The 14,958-nt window shown below is 34.4% G+C and overlaps 1 protein-coding gene across 1 annotated transcript in view; it reads left to right on the plus strand.

Annotated features, from left to right (window-relative positions):
* The window catches only part of KIF5B (kinesin family member 5B), a 45,809-nt gene extending 32,988 nt beyond the window's left edge, over positions 1-12,821 (plus strand). The window contains exons 16-26 of the mRNA XM_045554111.1: positions 1,458-1,646; positions 2,294-2,411; positions 2,946-3,007; positions 3,105-3,214; positions 4,007-4,108; positions 5,728-5,788; positions 5,898-5,969; positions 6,147-6,251; positions 7,165-7,381; positions 7,897-8,047; positions 10,298-12,821. Of these exons, the coding sequence (XP_045410067.1) occupies positions 1,458-1,646; positions 2,294-2,411; positions 2,946-3,007; positions 3,105-3,214; positions 4,007-4,108; positions 5,728-5,788; positions 5,898-5,969; positions 6,147-6,251; positions 7,165-7,381; positions 7,897-8,027 (1,167 nt within the window). The 3' untranslated portion in view covers positions 8,028-8,047; positions 10,298-12,821. The remainder of the gene's footprint in view (positions 1-1,457; positions 1,647-2,293; positions 2,412-2,945; positions 3,008-3,104; positions 3,215-4,006; positions 4,109-5,727; positions 5,789-5,897; positions 5,970-6,146; positions 6,252-7,164; positions 7,382-7,896; positions 8,048-10,297) is intronic.
* The last annotated feature ends 2,137 nt before the right edge of the window (positions 12,822-14,958 follow it).

Below are 14,958 nucleotides of genomic sequence, written 5' to 3' on the forward strand. Positions count from 1 at the left end.
TGTGTTTTTGGTATTGTATTTAAAAACTCATCACCAAACCCAAGGTCACTTAGATTTTCTCCTATGTTACCTTCTAAAAATTTTTTAGTTTTGCGTCTATGTTTGGGTCTGCGATTCATTAATATTTCTGAAAGGTCTGTGTCAGGATTCATTGTTTTTCATGTGGTTGTCCAGTTGTTCTAGCACCATTTGTTGAAAAGACTATCCTTTCTCCATTCAGTTGCCTTTTCCCCTTTGTCAGAAATCAGTTGACTATATTTATGTAGATCTATTCCTGAGCTCTCTGTTCTGTTGACTTATTTGTCTGTTCTTTTCCAATACTATACAGTCTTGATTATTGTGGCTTTACAATAAGTCTTAAAAGTTGTATAGTGTCAGTCCTACAACTTTGTTCTTTAGTATTGTGTTGGCTATTCAGGATCTTTTGCCTCTGTGTATAAACTTTAGAATCAGTTTATTGATATCCACAAAATAAGTTGCTGCTATCTCGATTGGGATTATATTCTTTCATTAGTGTTTTGGTGTTTCTTCCTATAGATCATGTACATATTATGTTAGATTTATAAATAAATATGTCTGTCTTCTTTTTTTTTTTTTTGGTTCTAATATATATGACATTGTGTTTTTTTTGAGACAGGGTCTTTCTCTTTTGCCTAGGTTGGAGTGCAGTGGCTCACGATCATAGCTCACTGCAACCTTGAACTCCTGGCCTCAAATGACCCTCCCACCTCAGCCTCACAAAGTGCTGGGATTATAGGCATGAACCACCATACTGGGCTGGCACTGTGTTTTTAATTTTGAATTCCAATTGTTCATTGTTGGCATGTAGGAAGTGGTTGAGTTTTGTATATTAATCTTGCATCTTGCAACCTTGTTGTAATGGCTTTATTAGTTCCAGTAGTTTTTTTTAAACAATCATACCATCTGAAAACAAAGACAGTTTTCTTTCTTCCCAAGCTCTGCTTAATTTTGACACTGAGTATTGTACTGGAATTTTGTAATGAAACCTATGAAAGTTAAGGCATGTACAGTAACCACAGTTCCTCTTGTTAAAAATCATTCTTTCCCTGCCACATAAACATCCTTTTACTTGTTAAGTTTTAAACTGAGCTTCTACACAATTAGTAATGAATTTACTGAAGGGGTCTTGTAAGGAAGAAGTATAAAAATTGAAAGAGGCAGAATTCATCTGTTTGTTTTTGTTTTTTTAGGTTTACATATATTTTCCTTATAGGCATATATTAACATTTTATGTTTTAAAAGGTGGGGAATGCAAAAAGTAAGCTCTATTTATTTACCCGTTGTTGAAAAGAGTAATAAAAGAAAAAGTAAATTCCAGACTTCTTATGGATTTTGAGTCATATTAAAATATATTTTGTTATAAGATTTTAAAGTCTAATTGGAAAACACTCTGAACATTTTGGGCTTTAATTTTTTATTTCACTTTTTTCTCACAGCAACCTGAGGGAACTGGCATGATAGATGAAGAGTTCACTGTTGCAAGGCTCTACATTAGCAAAATGAAGTCAGAAGTAAAAACAATGGTGAAACGTTGCAAACAGTTAGAAAGTACACAAACTGAGAGCAACAAAAAAATGGAAGAAAATGAAAAGGAGTTAGCAGCATGTCAGCTTCGTATCTCTCAAGTATGTTATATTACAAAGTTTCTTCGTTTTTTCAACCGTCCACATACAAATTTTATTTATTATAAAAGTTTTCATAAAAATGAGTTTCTGTAGGTTATTTTGAGTAACATAATAAAAAGGCTAATTTAGTCAGTTGCTTTTCCTTATCTAGCTACAATATAATAACTTGGATGATTGAACTGGGTTATCTTTGCTAACGTGTATACGGGTTACATACAGAAATTTACTAGAAAGATGTGACTGATGCTGCCTATTGACAGTTCTAGAAGAATTCCAGAATGGGCAAAACTGCAGGGGACCAGTTTTCTGGCTTTCACAAATGAACTAATGGGGCCATTCATCAAGATAGGAATTTCACAGGGAAGGGAGGGTTACATTGGTTGAAAATAACTATAAGAATATTATTTCATATTTCAGTCTTCAGTGCCTTAGTTTGCAAGTGGTATAAGCTATACAGATGGCCTTTTAAAATTGATTAAATTCTTTAACATTTTAAATCTGGCTCCTGAACATTTTAGGTTTAAATATCTTCAAGTTTATCATATAGTTAGATGTATCAGTAAAACTCGCTAGCTTTCAAATATTCTTAACAAAATATGTGTATGAGATATTTTTTCCATTTCATATCATTATATTTTTTCCAAAAGCATGAAGCCAAAATCAAGTCATTGACTGAATACCTTCAGAATGTGGAGCAAAAGAAAAGACAGCTGGAGGAATCTGTCGATTCCCTCAGTGAAGAACTAGTCCAGCTTCGAGCACAAGGTATTAGTTTCCAACTATTTACTATATATTAATTCTTTCTTATTTTAATGTAATTATGATAAGCTTACATTCACACTGATGGAGAATAGTGGGAATATGGATAACTTGAAGTGGTAAACAAATCATACATTTTAATGTCGCTTTAGAACATGTTGTTTCAGATTGTGTTTGAATGTGAAAATGGCCAATCTGGGAATTTCCCATAGTTAGGAAGGGAGCTGTTTGTGTAAATCTTAACACGGGACGTAGAAGCTATCTTGCTTCCCTACCATGCCTTTATCCCATCTGTTCTGGGATTAGGCAAAGAAAATACATAAAAGAATCCATAATATCAACACAAGGGATATAACTAAGTGTGCTAGTCACCATGTCATTTAGCTAAGAGAGAGAGCAAGATTTACTTTTTGACATTTGGATAATTTAAAGTCAAGTAGTGCTAAGGGACCATACTTCATAAAATTCTTTTGCTCCTTGGTTACATGAGGAAACTTAAGACTTATCTCACTCTTCTGTTTTCTCTCCTTACCCAAACAGAGAAAGTGCATGAAATGGAAAAGGAACACTTAAATAAGGTTCAGACTGCAAATGAAGTTAAGGCAAGTATGATGTTGCATTGGACTCGAATGACTTTAGCCCATTGTTATTAATTTTTATTAGTCTGGCTTTAATATCCTTTTCCCCTCAAAATTTTAGCAAGCTGTTGAGCAACAGATCCAGAGCCACAGAGAAACTCACCAAAAACAAATCAGTAGTTTGAGAGATGAAGTAGAGGCAAAAGAAAAACTTATTACTGATCTTCAGGAGTAAGTATTACACTTTTCTTTTAGATATTAGAAACTGAGAAAGGTGGACTATTTAGACAGGAGGAAATAATAGGTTATACTGATGGACAGTATGTCCTTATGAGAAACCTGTAGTTTTCATTGAAATTATAATTTTTGACTTGGAAATAAAGAATTTTATCATTTATGAATAAAACTTAGAAGTTCATGTCAAATTTTTGAATATTTTTCTTAGGTCTTTTGACCTAAATATTCACTAAAAAGAAAAAAAAACACAACTTATTATTGTAAATAGCAGTCTCCTCCAAATCTTTTATTTAAAAGTTTCTTAACTGAGAAAAATTTTATTCAAAATTGTGGGTTTTAAAAGTTTTTTTTCCAATGGAAGTTGTCATGTTAATTTATCTAGAAGACATTTTTCTTACTTCTGTAATCATGTGCACATACATAGAATTTATAGATATTGGAGCCTGCGACAATTTGAGTAGGAACCAGAGGAGAGTAACAAAACAACAGAAATGATGAAGTTTGGGTCATGGTCTTATTACTACCTAATAGAAGTAGGAATAAGGATTCAGGAAGGTAAAAGACATAGCAGAATAAAATCATGATTTCAAACCAAAATATGAAAAATACTGTATGGCTGAAAGTAATCAGGCCCCCTCCACTCTTCTCCCATGGGGCACAGGATAACAAAGGAGGCCATGGGTATTTGAAAGATGAAATTATAGAATTTAAGAACTTGAAGCATTTTAACAACAAAATTCAGAAAACTATGATGTTGATAACGTGTTATGATTTTTTCTCTTTCAGCCAAAACCAGAAAATGATGTTAGAGCAGGAACGTCTAAGAGTAGAACATGAGAAGTTGAAAGCTACAGATCAGGAAAAGAGTAGAAAACTACATGAGCTTACGTGAGTAATTGTTGTGATGAAAGTTTAAAAATAAAAACTATATTAGAGGATTGCAGGCATTAGCCTTGGATATATCCAGTGGGTACGTTTTTAACTTTGTATGGGCTAAAGCAGCGGTCCCTAACCTTTTTGGCACCAGGGATGGATTTCATGGAAGGCAGTTTCCCGCTGACTGGGGATGGGGCTCATGTGGTGATACGAGCGACGGGTAGTGGCTATGTAGATGAAGCTTTGCTCGTTTGCCTGCTGCTCACGTGCTGTCTGGCCCCCAGGTTCCCAAGTTTCATGGAAGACAATTTTTCCACACATAGGGGCAGGGAGCTCGGCAGCCTGGTCCCTAACAGGCCGAGACTAGTACCGGGGGTTGGGGACCTCAGGGCTAAAGGGTGTTTTTCTTAAATCTTCTGAGTTTGATTTGTATCTAAAAACTTGAAATATATGCTTGTATTTTAGTGAAAGCAAGGTCTTATATTTCATTGGTTGTCAAGATTTAAATTCCCATCTTGTCAGCCTACTTGTTGTTTTACCATATTACTTTAAAAATCAGCCTAAAACATGACATTAAGTAATTTAGAAGATTTTCAGTAATTTAGAAGATAGAAGTTTTTCTATCACAAAAACTGAATTTTTGTCAAATTTGATCTTGCATAAAAGAACATTATTGTTTTAGCCTTTGCCTTTTTGAACAGAGGGTTTCACTGTTTACTCATTCTCATTTACTGAGTCAGTACTTGGTTTTCTAGAATATGAGTAGATAGAATACTCGTGATTATAATTTTTCACATCCCCTGAATTTGTGAGACAATTTGCAAATGAACTCTATTATTGGGATAGTTAGACCAGCAGGACCAGTTCAGAGTTGATGTTATAAAGATTGTGCTGAATTGCAGCCATAATTTTGTATAGAATAATTTTAATGTAAAATATTTTCATCTTTGACAATTTATAATCTCTGTAATCCTCAGTTAATCACTATCATTTTGGCCAGGTGTGGTGGCTCACACCTGTAGTCCCAGCACTTTGAGAGGCTGAAACGGCAGGATTGCTTGAGGTCAGGAGTTTGAGACCAGCCTGAGCAAAGAGCGAGACCCAGTCTCTGCTAAAAACAGAAAAATTAGCCGGGCATGGTGGCGCATGCCTGTAGTCCCAGCTATTCAGGATGCTGAGGCAGGAGGATCACTTGAACCCAGGACTTTGAGGTTGCTCTGAGTTAGGCTGACACCACGGCACTGTAGCCTAGGTGATAGAGTGAGACTCCGTCTCAAAAAAAAAAAAAAAAATCAGTATCATTTTGTATAGATAGCAATAGATACATATGTGGCATATTTTAAAATATAAATTAGAACCATTTCTTAATATTTGAATTGTGCCACATTTTATTTCATCTCTTCCTTCCTATGAAGTGGGGATTTTTTGGTAATAAACTAGATTTAGAAGGAGATTACAGGGCATAAAAATTCCTTGAAAGGCAATACAGGTAAACTATTTTAAAATAAGCAACTCTCATTTATTTAAATTATTGATCCTTTCAGATAAAGTATTAAACTCCTGTGCTAAATAAAACTAGAATTTTATGGGATCAAAGTTGAAAATATATGTGTATATTCTTCTCTTGATAGGGTCATGCAAGATAGACGAGAACAAGCAAGACAAGACTTGAAGGGTTTGGAAGAGACAGTGGTAAGAAAAACATGAAAATAAATAGGGTGGGGGAGTATTTTGTGGGTTTCTTCCACTCTGTCCTAAATTTGAAGTCTGAATTCCAAAAATATTGCTGTTCTAATTCAAGGCAAAAGAACTTCAGACTTTACACAACTTGCGCAAGCTCTTTGTTCAGGACCTGGCTACCAGAGTTAAAAAGGTAATATAAGTATACTGAGGTGTGGGTATTTGTATAGATGGCACTTGCTGCGTGTAATTCTTTGTTTTCATAAATGAAGTAATTTTACATTATCATGTCAATTTTTGTATAGTCTTTTGTATAGATCTTTTTTGATTTTTAAATGTTTTACAGTATTCATCAACCTTCTTTTCTCAGAGTGCCGAGATTGATTCTGATGATACTGGAGGCAGTGCTGCTCAGAAGCAAAAAATCTCCTTTCTTGAAAATAATCTTGAACAACTCACTAAAGTGCACAAACAGGTAATAAAGAGTATATTTTGTGATAGCTGCAACATTGTAAGAATCAAAAATTGAATGGCAAGTATTTTAATCTTTCAGAGTTCTAAGGAATTTTTATACCTGAATCTATTTCAATATTTTATCAAGCAATTACATACAAATACCACTAGTTACTTTTAGAGGAGTTAATATTTTTAACAACTTTATTATCAAAAGGGGCAATAAAAACATGCATTCTTACTTTCTCTTTAGGGTATTCAGGACTGTCCATTTTGTTGATTTATTCATGGTAATTTTTAAATCTCCAGTAGACAAGTCTTTGCAGTTAAAATACAGTCTTTTTTGGGAAGTCTTTTTACATTTAATGCCCAGTATATGAAATATATGATGAGGCATTTCATTTTTTCTTTTAAATAATGCTTACTAGGTTTTTTTTTGCTTATTCTGTATTACTACTTGTAAATGATTTAGGTTACTGATAAAAAAGTTTAACACACTTGACTCTTCTATATCTTTGTTAATGTAAACACATTATTTGCACTAGAGTAAGGCTAAAGACATTTTGGCTCTTCAGCACTTACTGAGGGGCTTCCTAAGTTTGTTTACTTGTGTACTTAGTTTATATAAAGGGATATTCATTCCCTAGATTAGTTATCTTGTCGAAGAAACCTAGCACTGTGTTGTAATTTATTGTCTTTGCCTAGCAGGGGAAAGAACAATCCACCTTAACAAATTAAATTATATCTTTATGAGAAATGTGTGTATGTATAATATAGATGGATGGATGTATTTTCAGTGGGTTTCTTCCTACATTAGCTAAATGAAAAGCTTTTGGTACAAATGATTCTTTTCTAAAGAGCAATTATGAAATGTTGAGACTTTCTCAAATCCTCTTGTTAAAGCTAGAATCCTTGTTTTCTTTGTGTACCTTTAGTTGGTACGTGATAATGCGGATCTTCGCTGCGAACTTCCTAAATTGGAAAAGCGACTTCGAGCTACAGCCGAGAGAGTGAAAGCTCTGGAGTCAGCACTGAAGGAAGCCAAAGAAAACGCATCTCGTGATCGCAAACGCTATCAGCAAGAAGTTGATCGCATAAAGGAAGCAGTCAGGTCAAAGAATATGGCCAGAAGAGGGCATTCTGCACAGATTGGTTAGTAGAACACATTAAAACCTGTACACCTTGCTCAGCTTGAATGCTTTCCTTTAGTTGAAAACATTATCTGAGTTTTATAATGTGTTGTGAAGGTGTGTCTGTCTTTACTTTCTAACTTACCAAACAGTGGCATTGTTGGGAAGGAAAAGAGAAACTGAGAAATAACCACATTAACAGAACAAGAAGATAAATAAGAACTGGAGACATAAACGAGAATGGTCAGGGATAGTAGAAACTATAGAGCAATATTGTTAAAGCAAAGGAAAGAATTGCAAGAAAGTAAGTCATCAGCAATTATTTCATGTTTCAGAATAGTCATTGGGGGAGGAAGATTTTTAAGAGGCTAGAGAAAGGGGGGATGTAACTGAAAAGAAAAAGAGAGAAACAAAAGCAAAGAGAAACAAAACATTTGGGAATTTGGAATGAATAAAGAGAAGAGACCTAGACCGTCAGTGATTACAGTCTCACATGTTAAGCTTTATTCTAAAGTCAGCCTTTGTCTTTCATACTAGCTAAACCTATTCGTCCTGGGCAACATCCAGCAGCTTCTCCAACTCATCCAAGTGCAATTCGTGGAGGAGGTGCATTTGTTCAGAACAGCCAGCCAGTGGCAGTACGAGGTGGAGGAGGCAAACAAGCGTAAATATTTACATATACCCACAGGTTTGTCATTTATATCTGGCTTTTCATAGGTATATGTAGAAAAGTTGAGCCATTGATCATTAAATAGGTTTTTGGACTTTTTTGATTCTCACATTGGTGTCATAATTTTTTTAAATATAAGTGATTATGAAAGTAACTTAGAGCCAGGCACAGTAGCTCACGCCTGTAATCCTAGCACTCTGGGAGGCCAAGGTAGGAGAATTGCTTGTGGTCAGGAGTTCAAGACCAACCTGAGCAAGAGCAAGAGCAAGAGACCTCCATCTCTACAAAATGTAGAAAAGTTTTCTGAGCATGGTGGCACACGCCTCTAGTCCCAGCTACTTGGGAGGCTGAGGCAGGGGGATTGCTTGAGCCCAGGAGTTGGAGGTTGCAGTGAACTGTGATGACACCACTGCATTTTAGTGGAGGGACAGAGTGAGACTCTGTCTCAAAAAAAAAAAAACTAATGACTACTTCTAGTGCTTTTTATAGTTCAGATCATACTACATATTAAAATTTCTGTTACTGTTTATAAACCTAACATTTTGGATCATTTGTAATAGCTTTTGGTGTTCTGTCTAATGGATATACCATGGCTTATAGCCATCCCTTTTTACTGGACATTTAATTACATTAATTTTTCCGATATTTGCGGTTTCCATATATGAAATTTGAAATGTGAAACATTTTTTATACTCCCTCACCTTTTAGATTATTTCCAGAAGAGTCCCAGAAATGCAATCACAAGGAGGTGTGAACATTTTTCAGGCTCTTGCTACATATTACCACATTGCTTTCTAGAAAGACTGCACCAAATTGCATATTAGCCAAAGATACTATTTTGTTATATCTTTGCCAGCATTGAGTGTTAATCAATTTTATGTTTCTAATTTAATTGGCCAGAAATAGCATTTTATTGATTTATTATTGAAAATGGATTTTTAAATATATTTATTGGCCCATTTATGTTTTTTTTTTTTAATGAATTATCTCTCTGTGTCCTCTCTTACCTATTGTGGGTGATTTTTCTAATGGATTTCTGAGTTTTATTTGTTTATTTTTAATTATATAAGTAAAATCTCTTCCTTTTAGGGGATAAAAAATATCACAAAGTAGGCCAGGGACAGTGGTTCACACGTGCAACCCCAGTACTTTGGGAGGCCAAGACAGGAGGATCACTTGAGCCCAGGAATGCAAGACCAGCCTGAACAATGTAGTGAGACCCCATCTCAACAAAAAAAATTTTTTTTAATTAGCCGGGTGTGGTGGCATGTGCCTGTAGTCCCAGCTACTCGGGAGGCTGAGGCAGGAGGATCGCTTGAGCCCAGGAGTTTGAGGTTGCTGTGAGCTAGGCTGATTCCACTGCACTCTAGCCCGGGCAACAGAGAGAAACTCTGTCTCAGGACAAAAAAAAAAAAAGATAGCTAAACCAGCTAAACTAGGTTTTCAAGACTTGAAAATTATAATATAAAAGTATTTTGTTTACAGGTTTGTTTCATTGCTGGTCCAAAGGATAGCAGATCTTATTTTTTAAACTCTTCAATCAATCTTAAACCATGATTGGGAAATACATAATCTACTTACATGATAAATTGTTGAAAAGTTAAATACTTTGCAGTTAAGAAAAACATTTCCAAACACTGGTTTTATTTTTGGAAAGGATGACAATGTGTGAATAATACTGATACCTTTAGTTCCCAGTTCTTCTGGCTTGCGTAATAGTTCACACAGGTTGAGTTTTTCTAAATGCATAGGTAAGTAGGCAGTTAATCTAAGGATGGCTCCAGGTAACAGCTGCTGGAATTGTTTCTTCCACTGTTTCTTTTGCTATTTATCCCTATTCCTCCACTGTTTTTCACCTTCCCTTTTGTAACTACTAGTTGCTAGTTAGTTGTCCTTGGTTTAAGAATGTTACTGACCAGTCTGCTGGTTAAAAGATTAGCCTTCCTTTTCTTTTTTAAACAAATATTATGAAAGTATCAGCTCACCTATGGCTTTATTATGGAGAATAAAAACATATTAAGGACTAGCCTCCTAGTCCTTGCTCATAAGTAGTTCTGAGTAGAGGAGGTAAACAAAAGGAGAAGAAATTGAATCATTTAATATTGTGATTTCTTTAATTTTGGGGAAAGTGGTCAGAGCTGTTAGCTAGAATATTTATAAATTATTGGCATATTTTATTTCCTTGTTTCGTTCTTCTTCATGATTACCTCAAACATGAGTTTTGTAAAACTAAATGTATTTTCTCTTTATGTTTTCTCCCATTTTCAGATGTTGAAAAGCAACTCAAGTATGAAGAGGACATAGTATCAGTCAGTCAGTCATTCAGTGACTAACCTCTACCCCCTTGGAATTGTAGAATTATAACTTTTCTTTTAATGTATAAATTATACCTGGCCTGTACAGCTGTTTCCTGCCCACTCTTCTTGTAAACTCTGCTGCTTCCCAACACAACTAGAGTGCAATTTTGGCATCTTAGGAGGGAAAAATGACAGTTTACAACTGCGGCCCTATTTATTACACGGCTTCTCTTTTTTGTCTTAAATTTAGTCTTTACTGTGCCAAGCTAACTGTACCTTATAGGATTGTGCTTTTTGTATTTGTTTTTTTGTGTATATTTTTAAATCTCAGTTTAAATTACCTAGCTGCTACTGCTTCTTCTTTTTCTTTTCCTATTAAAATGTCTTCCTTTTTTTTTTTGGATAAATGGAACATTTAGGTTAAATGTCTTAAATTTTACCACTTATAACACTACATGCCCACAAAATATATCAGGTCAGTACTGTATTTTAAAATCCCATGAAATGATATCAGGGCTAAAATTATTTGTATCATTTCTGAAGGTTGCTTCTGAAAACTACTGTTTGAGCACTGAAACCTTACAACTGCCTAATTAGGCATTTGAGACTGAGCAAGGCTACTCAGTTGTTATCTCATGAAAAGCCTATTGCTGAGTTGTTTTGAATTGAAATATTTTACAATATCAAAAGCAGATCTCAGTTTAAGAGAGTTTGGAAAAGGAATTGTATTTCTCTTCTTCCTGATTCTGTATTCAACATAGCTTGATGGAATGAAAATACCCTGCTTCATTCTGGTGAGCCTGCTAGCTGATATAAGAATTAGGCAGATACTAATTTGTTGTCTTTAATTAATATAGTGAAATGAATTAAGATATTATAGGAATAAACATAATTTTATCTTGTTAGTACTTTATTGGCTGATCTAAATTTATAGCCTATGGAAACTGAGAAAAATGTGAAGAAACAGGACAGATACATGGTGGATTTTTTAAAAAATATGTAGATAAATTTTGATCTGAAATCCCTGAGATGTTTTTTACCTGCTACAGTAAATCATACACTATAATTTATTTCTTTAGTCTAAAAATAGCAAATTATTTGCAAGTTGCTAATCCTCAAATTATTTTGTTGGCTATAGCCCATAATTTTGTAGTCAGTACTAAAAGTGTACCTATTTTTGCCACTTTTTCCTCAGATGATTAAACTAAGTCAACAGTTTATTTTAGGAAAGTATAAAAGTAATAGGGAAAGAGATTTCAATATTTGCTTCATCAGTGATGGGTGGGAGGTGACTGCAACTGTATTAGCAGAAATATGCAGAGAATGGGGATTTAAGGTAATTCGGTCAGTAGAGAAACTTGGAAAGTTCTGTGTTAAGATCTGGCTGGCAGAATTAACTTTTTGAAGAAGTTTTATACACAGGTATTTGTATTATTAAATTTGGAGCCATGGTCAGAAGACTCAGATCATAATTGGCTTATTTTTCTATTTCCTTAACTATCGTAATTTCCACTTTTATAATAATTTTGATTTTAAAAGATAAATTTATTTATTTATTTTTTTAACAGTTGATCTTTGCTGTTGTAGTCTGCAACCTCTAAAATGATTGTGTTGCCTTAGGATTGATCAAAAGAAACACTCCAAAAATTGAGATGAAACCTTGGTGTGCAGCAAGATACAAGTAACGCAGTAAACAAAAAAAGTGCTACAGCCTCTTTATGGTGATAGTTTTCTAAATGGAGAAACATTTGGCTGCATTCACATAGACATTTACATTTTGTTTTCACGTGGAAACTTGCTTCTTTGGCAATATTCACAAATGAAGCAAATTTTTTTTCTCTTTTGTCTGAATATGTTAGTTTCATTCTTGTAAGATGTATCATGGGTATTGGTGCTGTGTAACAAACAATGAATTGTAACTAGCATGTGATTCAGAGTATACAATATTGGGTTTTTAAAAATATCTTACTGGTTCTTTTCTATTTATAATTTCAAACTTTCTTAAAGTGTACCAAGAATTTCATAAATTTGTTTTCAGCGAACTGCTCTTTTTGCTATGGTAGGTCATTAAACACAGCACTTACTCTTACAGATGAAAATGTCCGATCGTCTAGAATATTGACCTTCAATTTGCAGTGTCTTTTTGACTGGGTATATTAATGTTCCTCTGAATGGTATTGATAAATGGTTCAGAAGAGAAACTCAATGAAATAAGAGAATAATATTTATTCATGGTGATCAATTAAATTATTTGCCTAACTTAAGAAAACTAACTACTGTGCATAACTCTGGGTTTGTACTTAATTCAACTCAACTGACGTGAGGTTACAGAAGAGAATCAGAGCCTACCTGTGGAATATGTTGGTTTATTTTCAGTGCTTGAAGACACATTCAAAGATACTTGGTTTGGGAAGACGCCATATAATTTTAAGTTAACCTGCATGCTGTAAATGTGTTTTATGTTTAAATAAAGAGTAAAAATTTTTTGAAATGTATTGGCTTTCTTAAAACTTACTTGATGAAGTATAAGGGTGATTTTATATAACTGAGTGGCCTTCTGTTTTGATAGAATAGTGACTAATACGTAATTATATTCATGGATATTGTGTTTTCTAATGTGTTGGCAGGCTTTTGGACAGGAGTTATTAAATAGGTAGGCTGAAGAGCTAGAAATGAATTACCAGTCTCACCCATTATTTTTTTATTTTAAAATATTAATTAAGAAGGTACAGTGTTTTTGTTACATGGATACCTTGTATAATGATTAAGTCAGGCGTTTTGGTGTGCCTGTCATCAGAATAGTGTTCATTGTACCCAGTGGGTAAGTTTTTATCCCATACCCCCTTCCACTTTGCTCCCGCTCACCTCTTATTTTACTGTAGTATTGTAGTCTGCATTATCTCAATCTGATTGTTTTATTAACCAGTGTAAGAAGAATACTGTCAAAGTTTGTTTTTCAGATACTTCCTCAGATATTGAAAAAAGACTTCCTAAATTCAAGTGGTGATTCATTTCTTTTTTGTTGGGGGTGTTGATTTATATCTTCTTAAATTATCATGGAAACAATTGTACATAAAAACGGACAATACATAATGAAACCCCAAGTAACAGTCATTCAGTCTCAACCATTATCAATTCATGGCTAATCTAGTTTAATCCATCGTCCACTCATGCCCCCCCCCCCATATTATTTCAAAGCATTCCCACAGAACATATGCTTCTTTTGTAAATATTTCAGTATGTATCTTTAAAAGATAAAATACATACTTAAAACAGAAGTGCCATTATCACGTCAAAAAGTTAATCTCGTAATAAATTTAAATTTTAGTTCTTATAAGTAATGTTTCATATCAAGATCCAATTAAAGTCCATATATTACAAAGAGTCCCAATCCATGTTATCTCTTTTTTTCTTTGCAATTAATTTATGAAGAAAACAAGTTATTTGCACTGTAGAGTTTCCCACATTTTGCTGATCTCATCCCTTTGGTATGAGCATATTTGTCTGGCTTTTGTGTATGTTTTGTTGGGGGGGGACAGTATTATTGAATAGGTGGTGGTATTCTTCCATCAGTGGCACATAAGGTCCACTTGTCTCATTGGGTTATTAGTTGGCATTAATGATCAGTGCCTAGATCCATCAGTTGGGGGTTACACAATGGCGGTATTAATAATTATATCATCCTCTATTTGTTAGCTGCAATAGAGATTCTTTCCCTCTTCTATTTGGTTACCCAGTGATGTAGTTTGTGTAGGAAAGACAGGATAAAAGCTTGACTCTTTCCCCTTTTTGAAAGTTTGAAAATAATGAGTTACTTCACTATCATCTATGAATGGTGACCAGGTAGTTGTGCATTTCCTTTTTGTTTTTTATTTGATTATCTTTTAAGTGTGCTCTATAAGCCTGAAAATCATTTTTTCTTTTCCTGGAGAAATTTGAATGGAAACAGGGTTTTTCACCAACTAAAAAGGGAAAAAAAAAAAATCACAGCACATCTAAGGAATGGGACACAAAAGGAATAAAGTTTATGAAGTAAAGAAACCAGTTTGAATTTAGGCACAGGCAGGTAAACATAAGAGGATGGACATGAATATATTACCATAATTGATACGGCCAGAGAAGTTACCATTTCTTGTTATAATCAGGTGTTTGTGCAATAGAGAACTCCTCTAGGGGTTCTACCACTTTTGAGGCAATGGTCATTAATAACAAAACATCCAAATCAGATTCATCAGAATCCATGTACTGTCTAGTTGCAGAATTCTACAGCTGCAGCCAAGAGGAGTTTACATTGCTCTTTGGGCAAAGACCAGGCAGTAACTTTCTTCACTTTGGTGAAAGAGGTAATTATTTTTCATATTAAAATATAATTGGTTAGGGGGGAGAAATTTACATAATTACATAAAGAAGTGGTCGCTGCTGGTACCAATCATACTGAAACTGTTCCAAGAGATAGAGGAAGGAATCCTTCCTAACTCATTCTACAAAGCCAGTATCACGCTGATACCAAAGCCAGGAAAGGACGCAACAAAATGAAGAAAACCTACAGAGCCAGGCATGGTGGCTCACACCTGTAAGCCCAGTACTTTGGGAGGCTGAGGCAGGAGGATTGCTTGAGGCCAGGAGTTTGAG

Source organism: Lemur catta, chromosome 1 (assembly GCF_020740605.2).
Source record: "Lemur catta isolate mLemCat1 chromosome 1, mLemCat1.pri, whole genome shotgun sequence".
Classification (NCBI taxonomy): Eukaryota; Metazoa; Chordata; class Mammalia; order Primates; family Lemuridae; genus Lemur; species Lemur catta.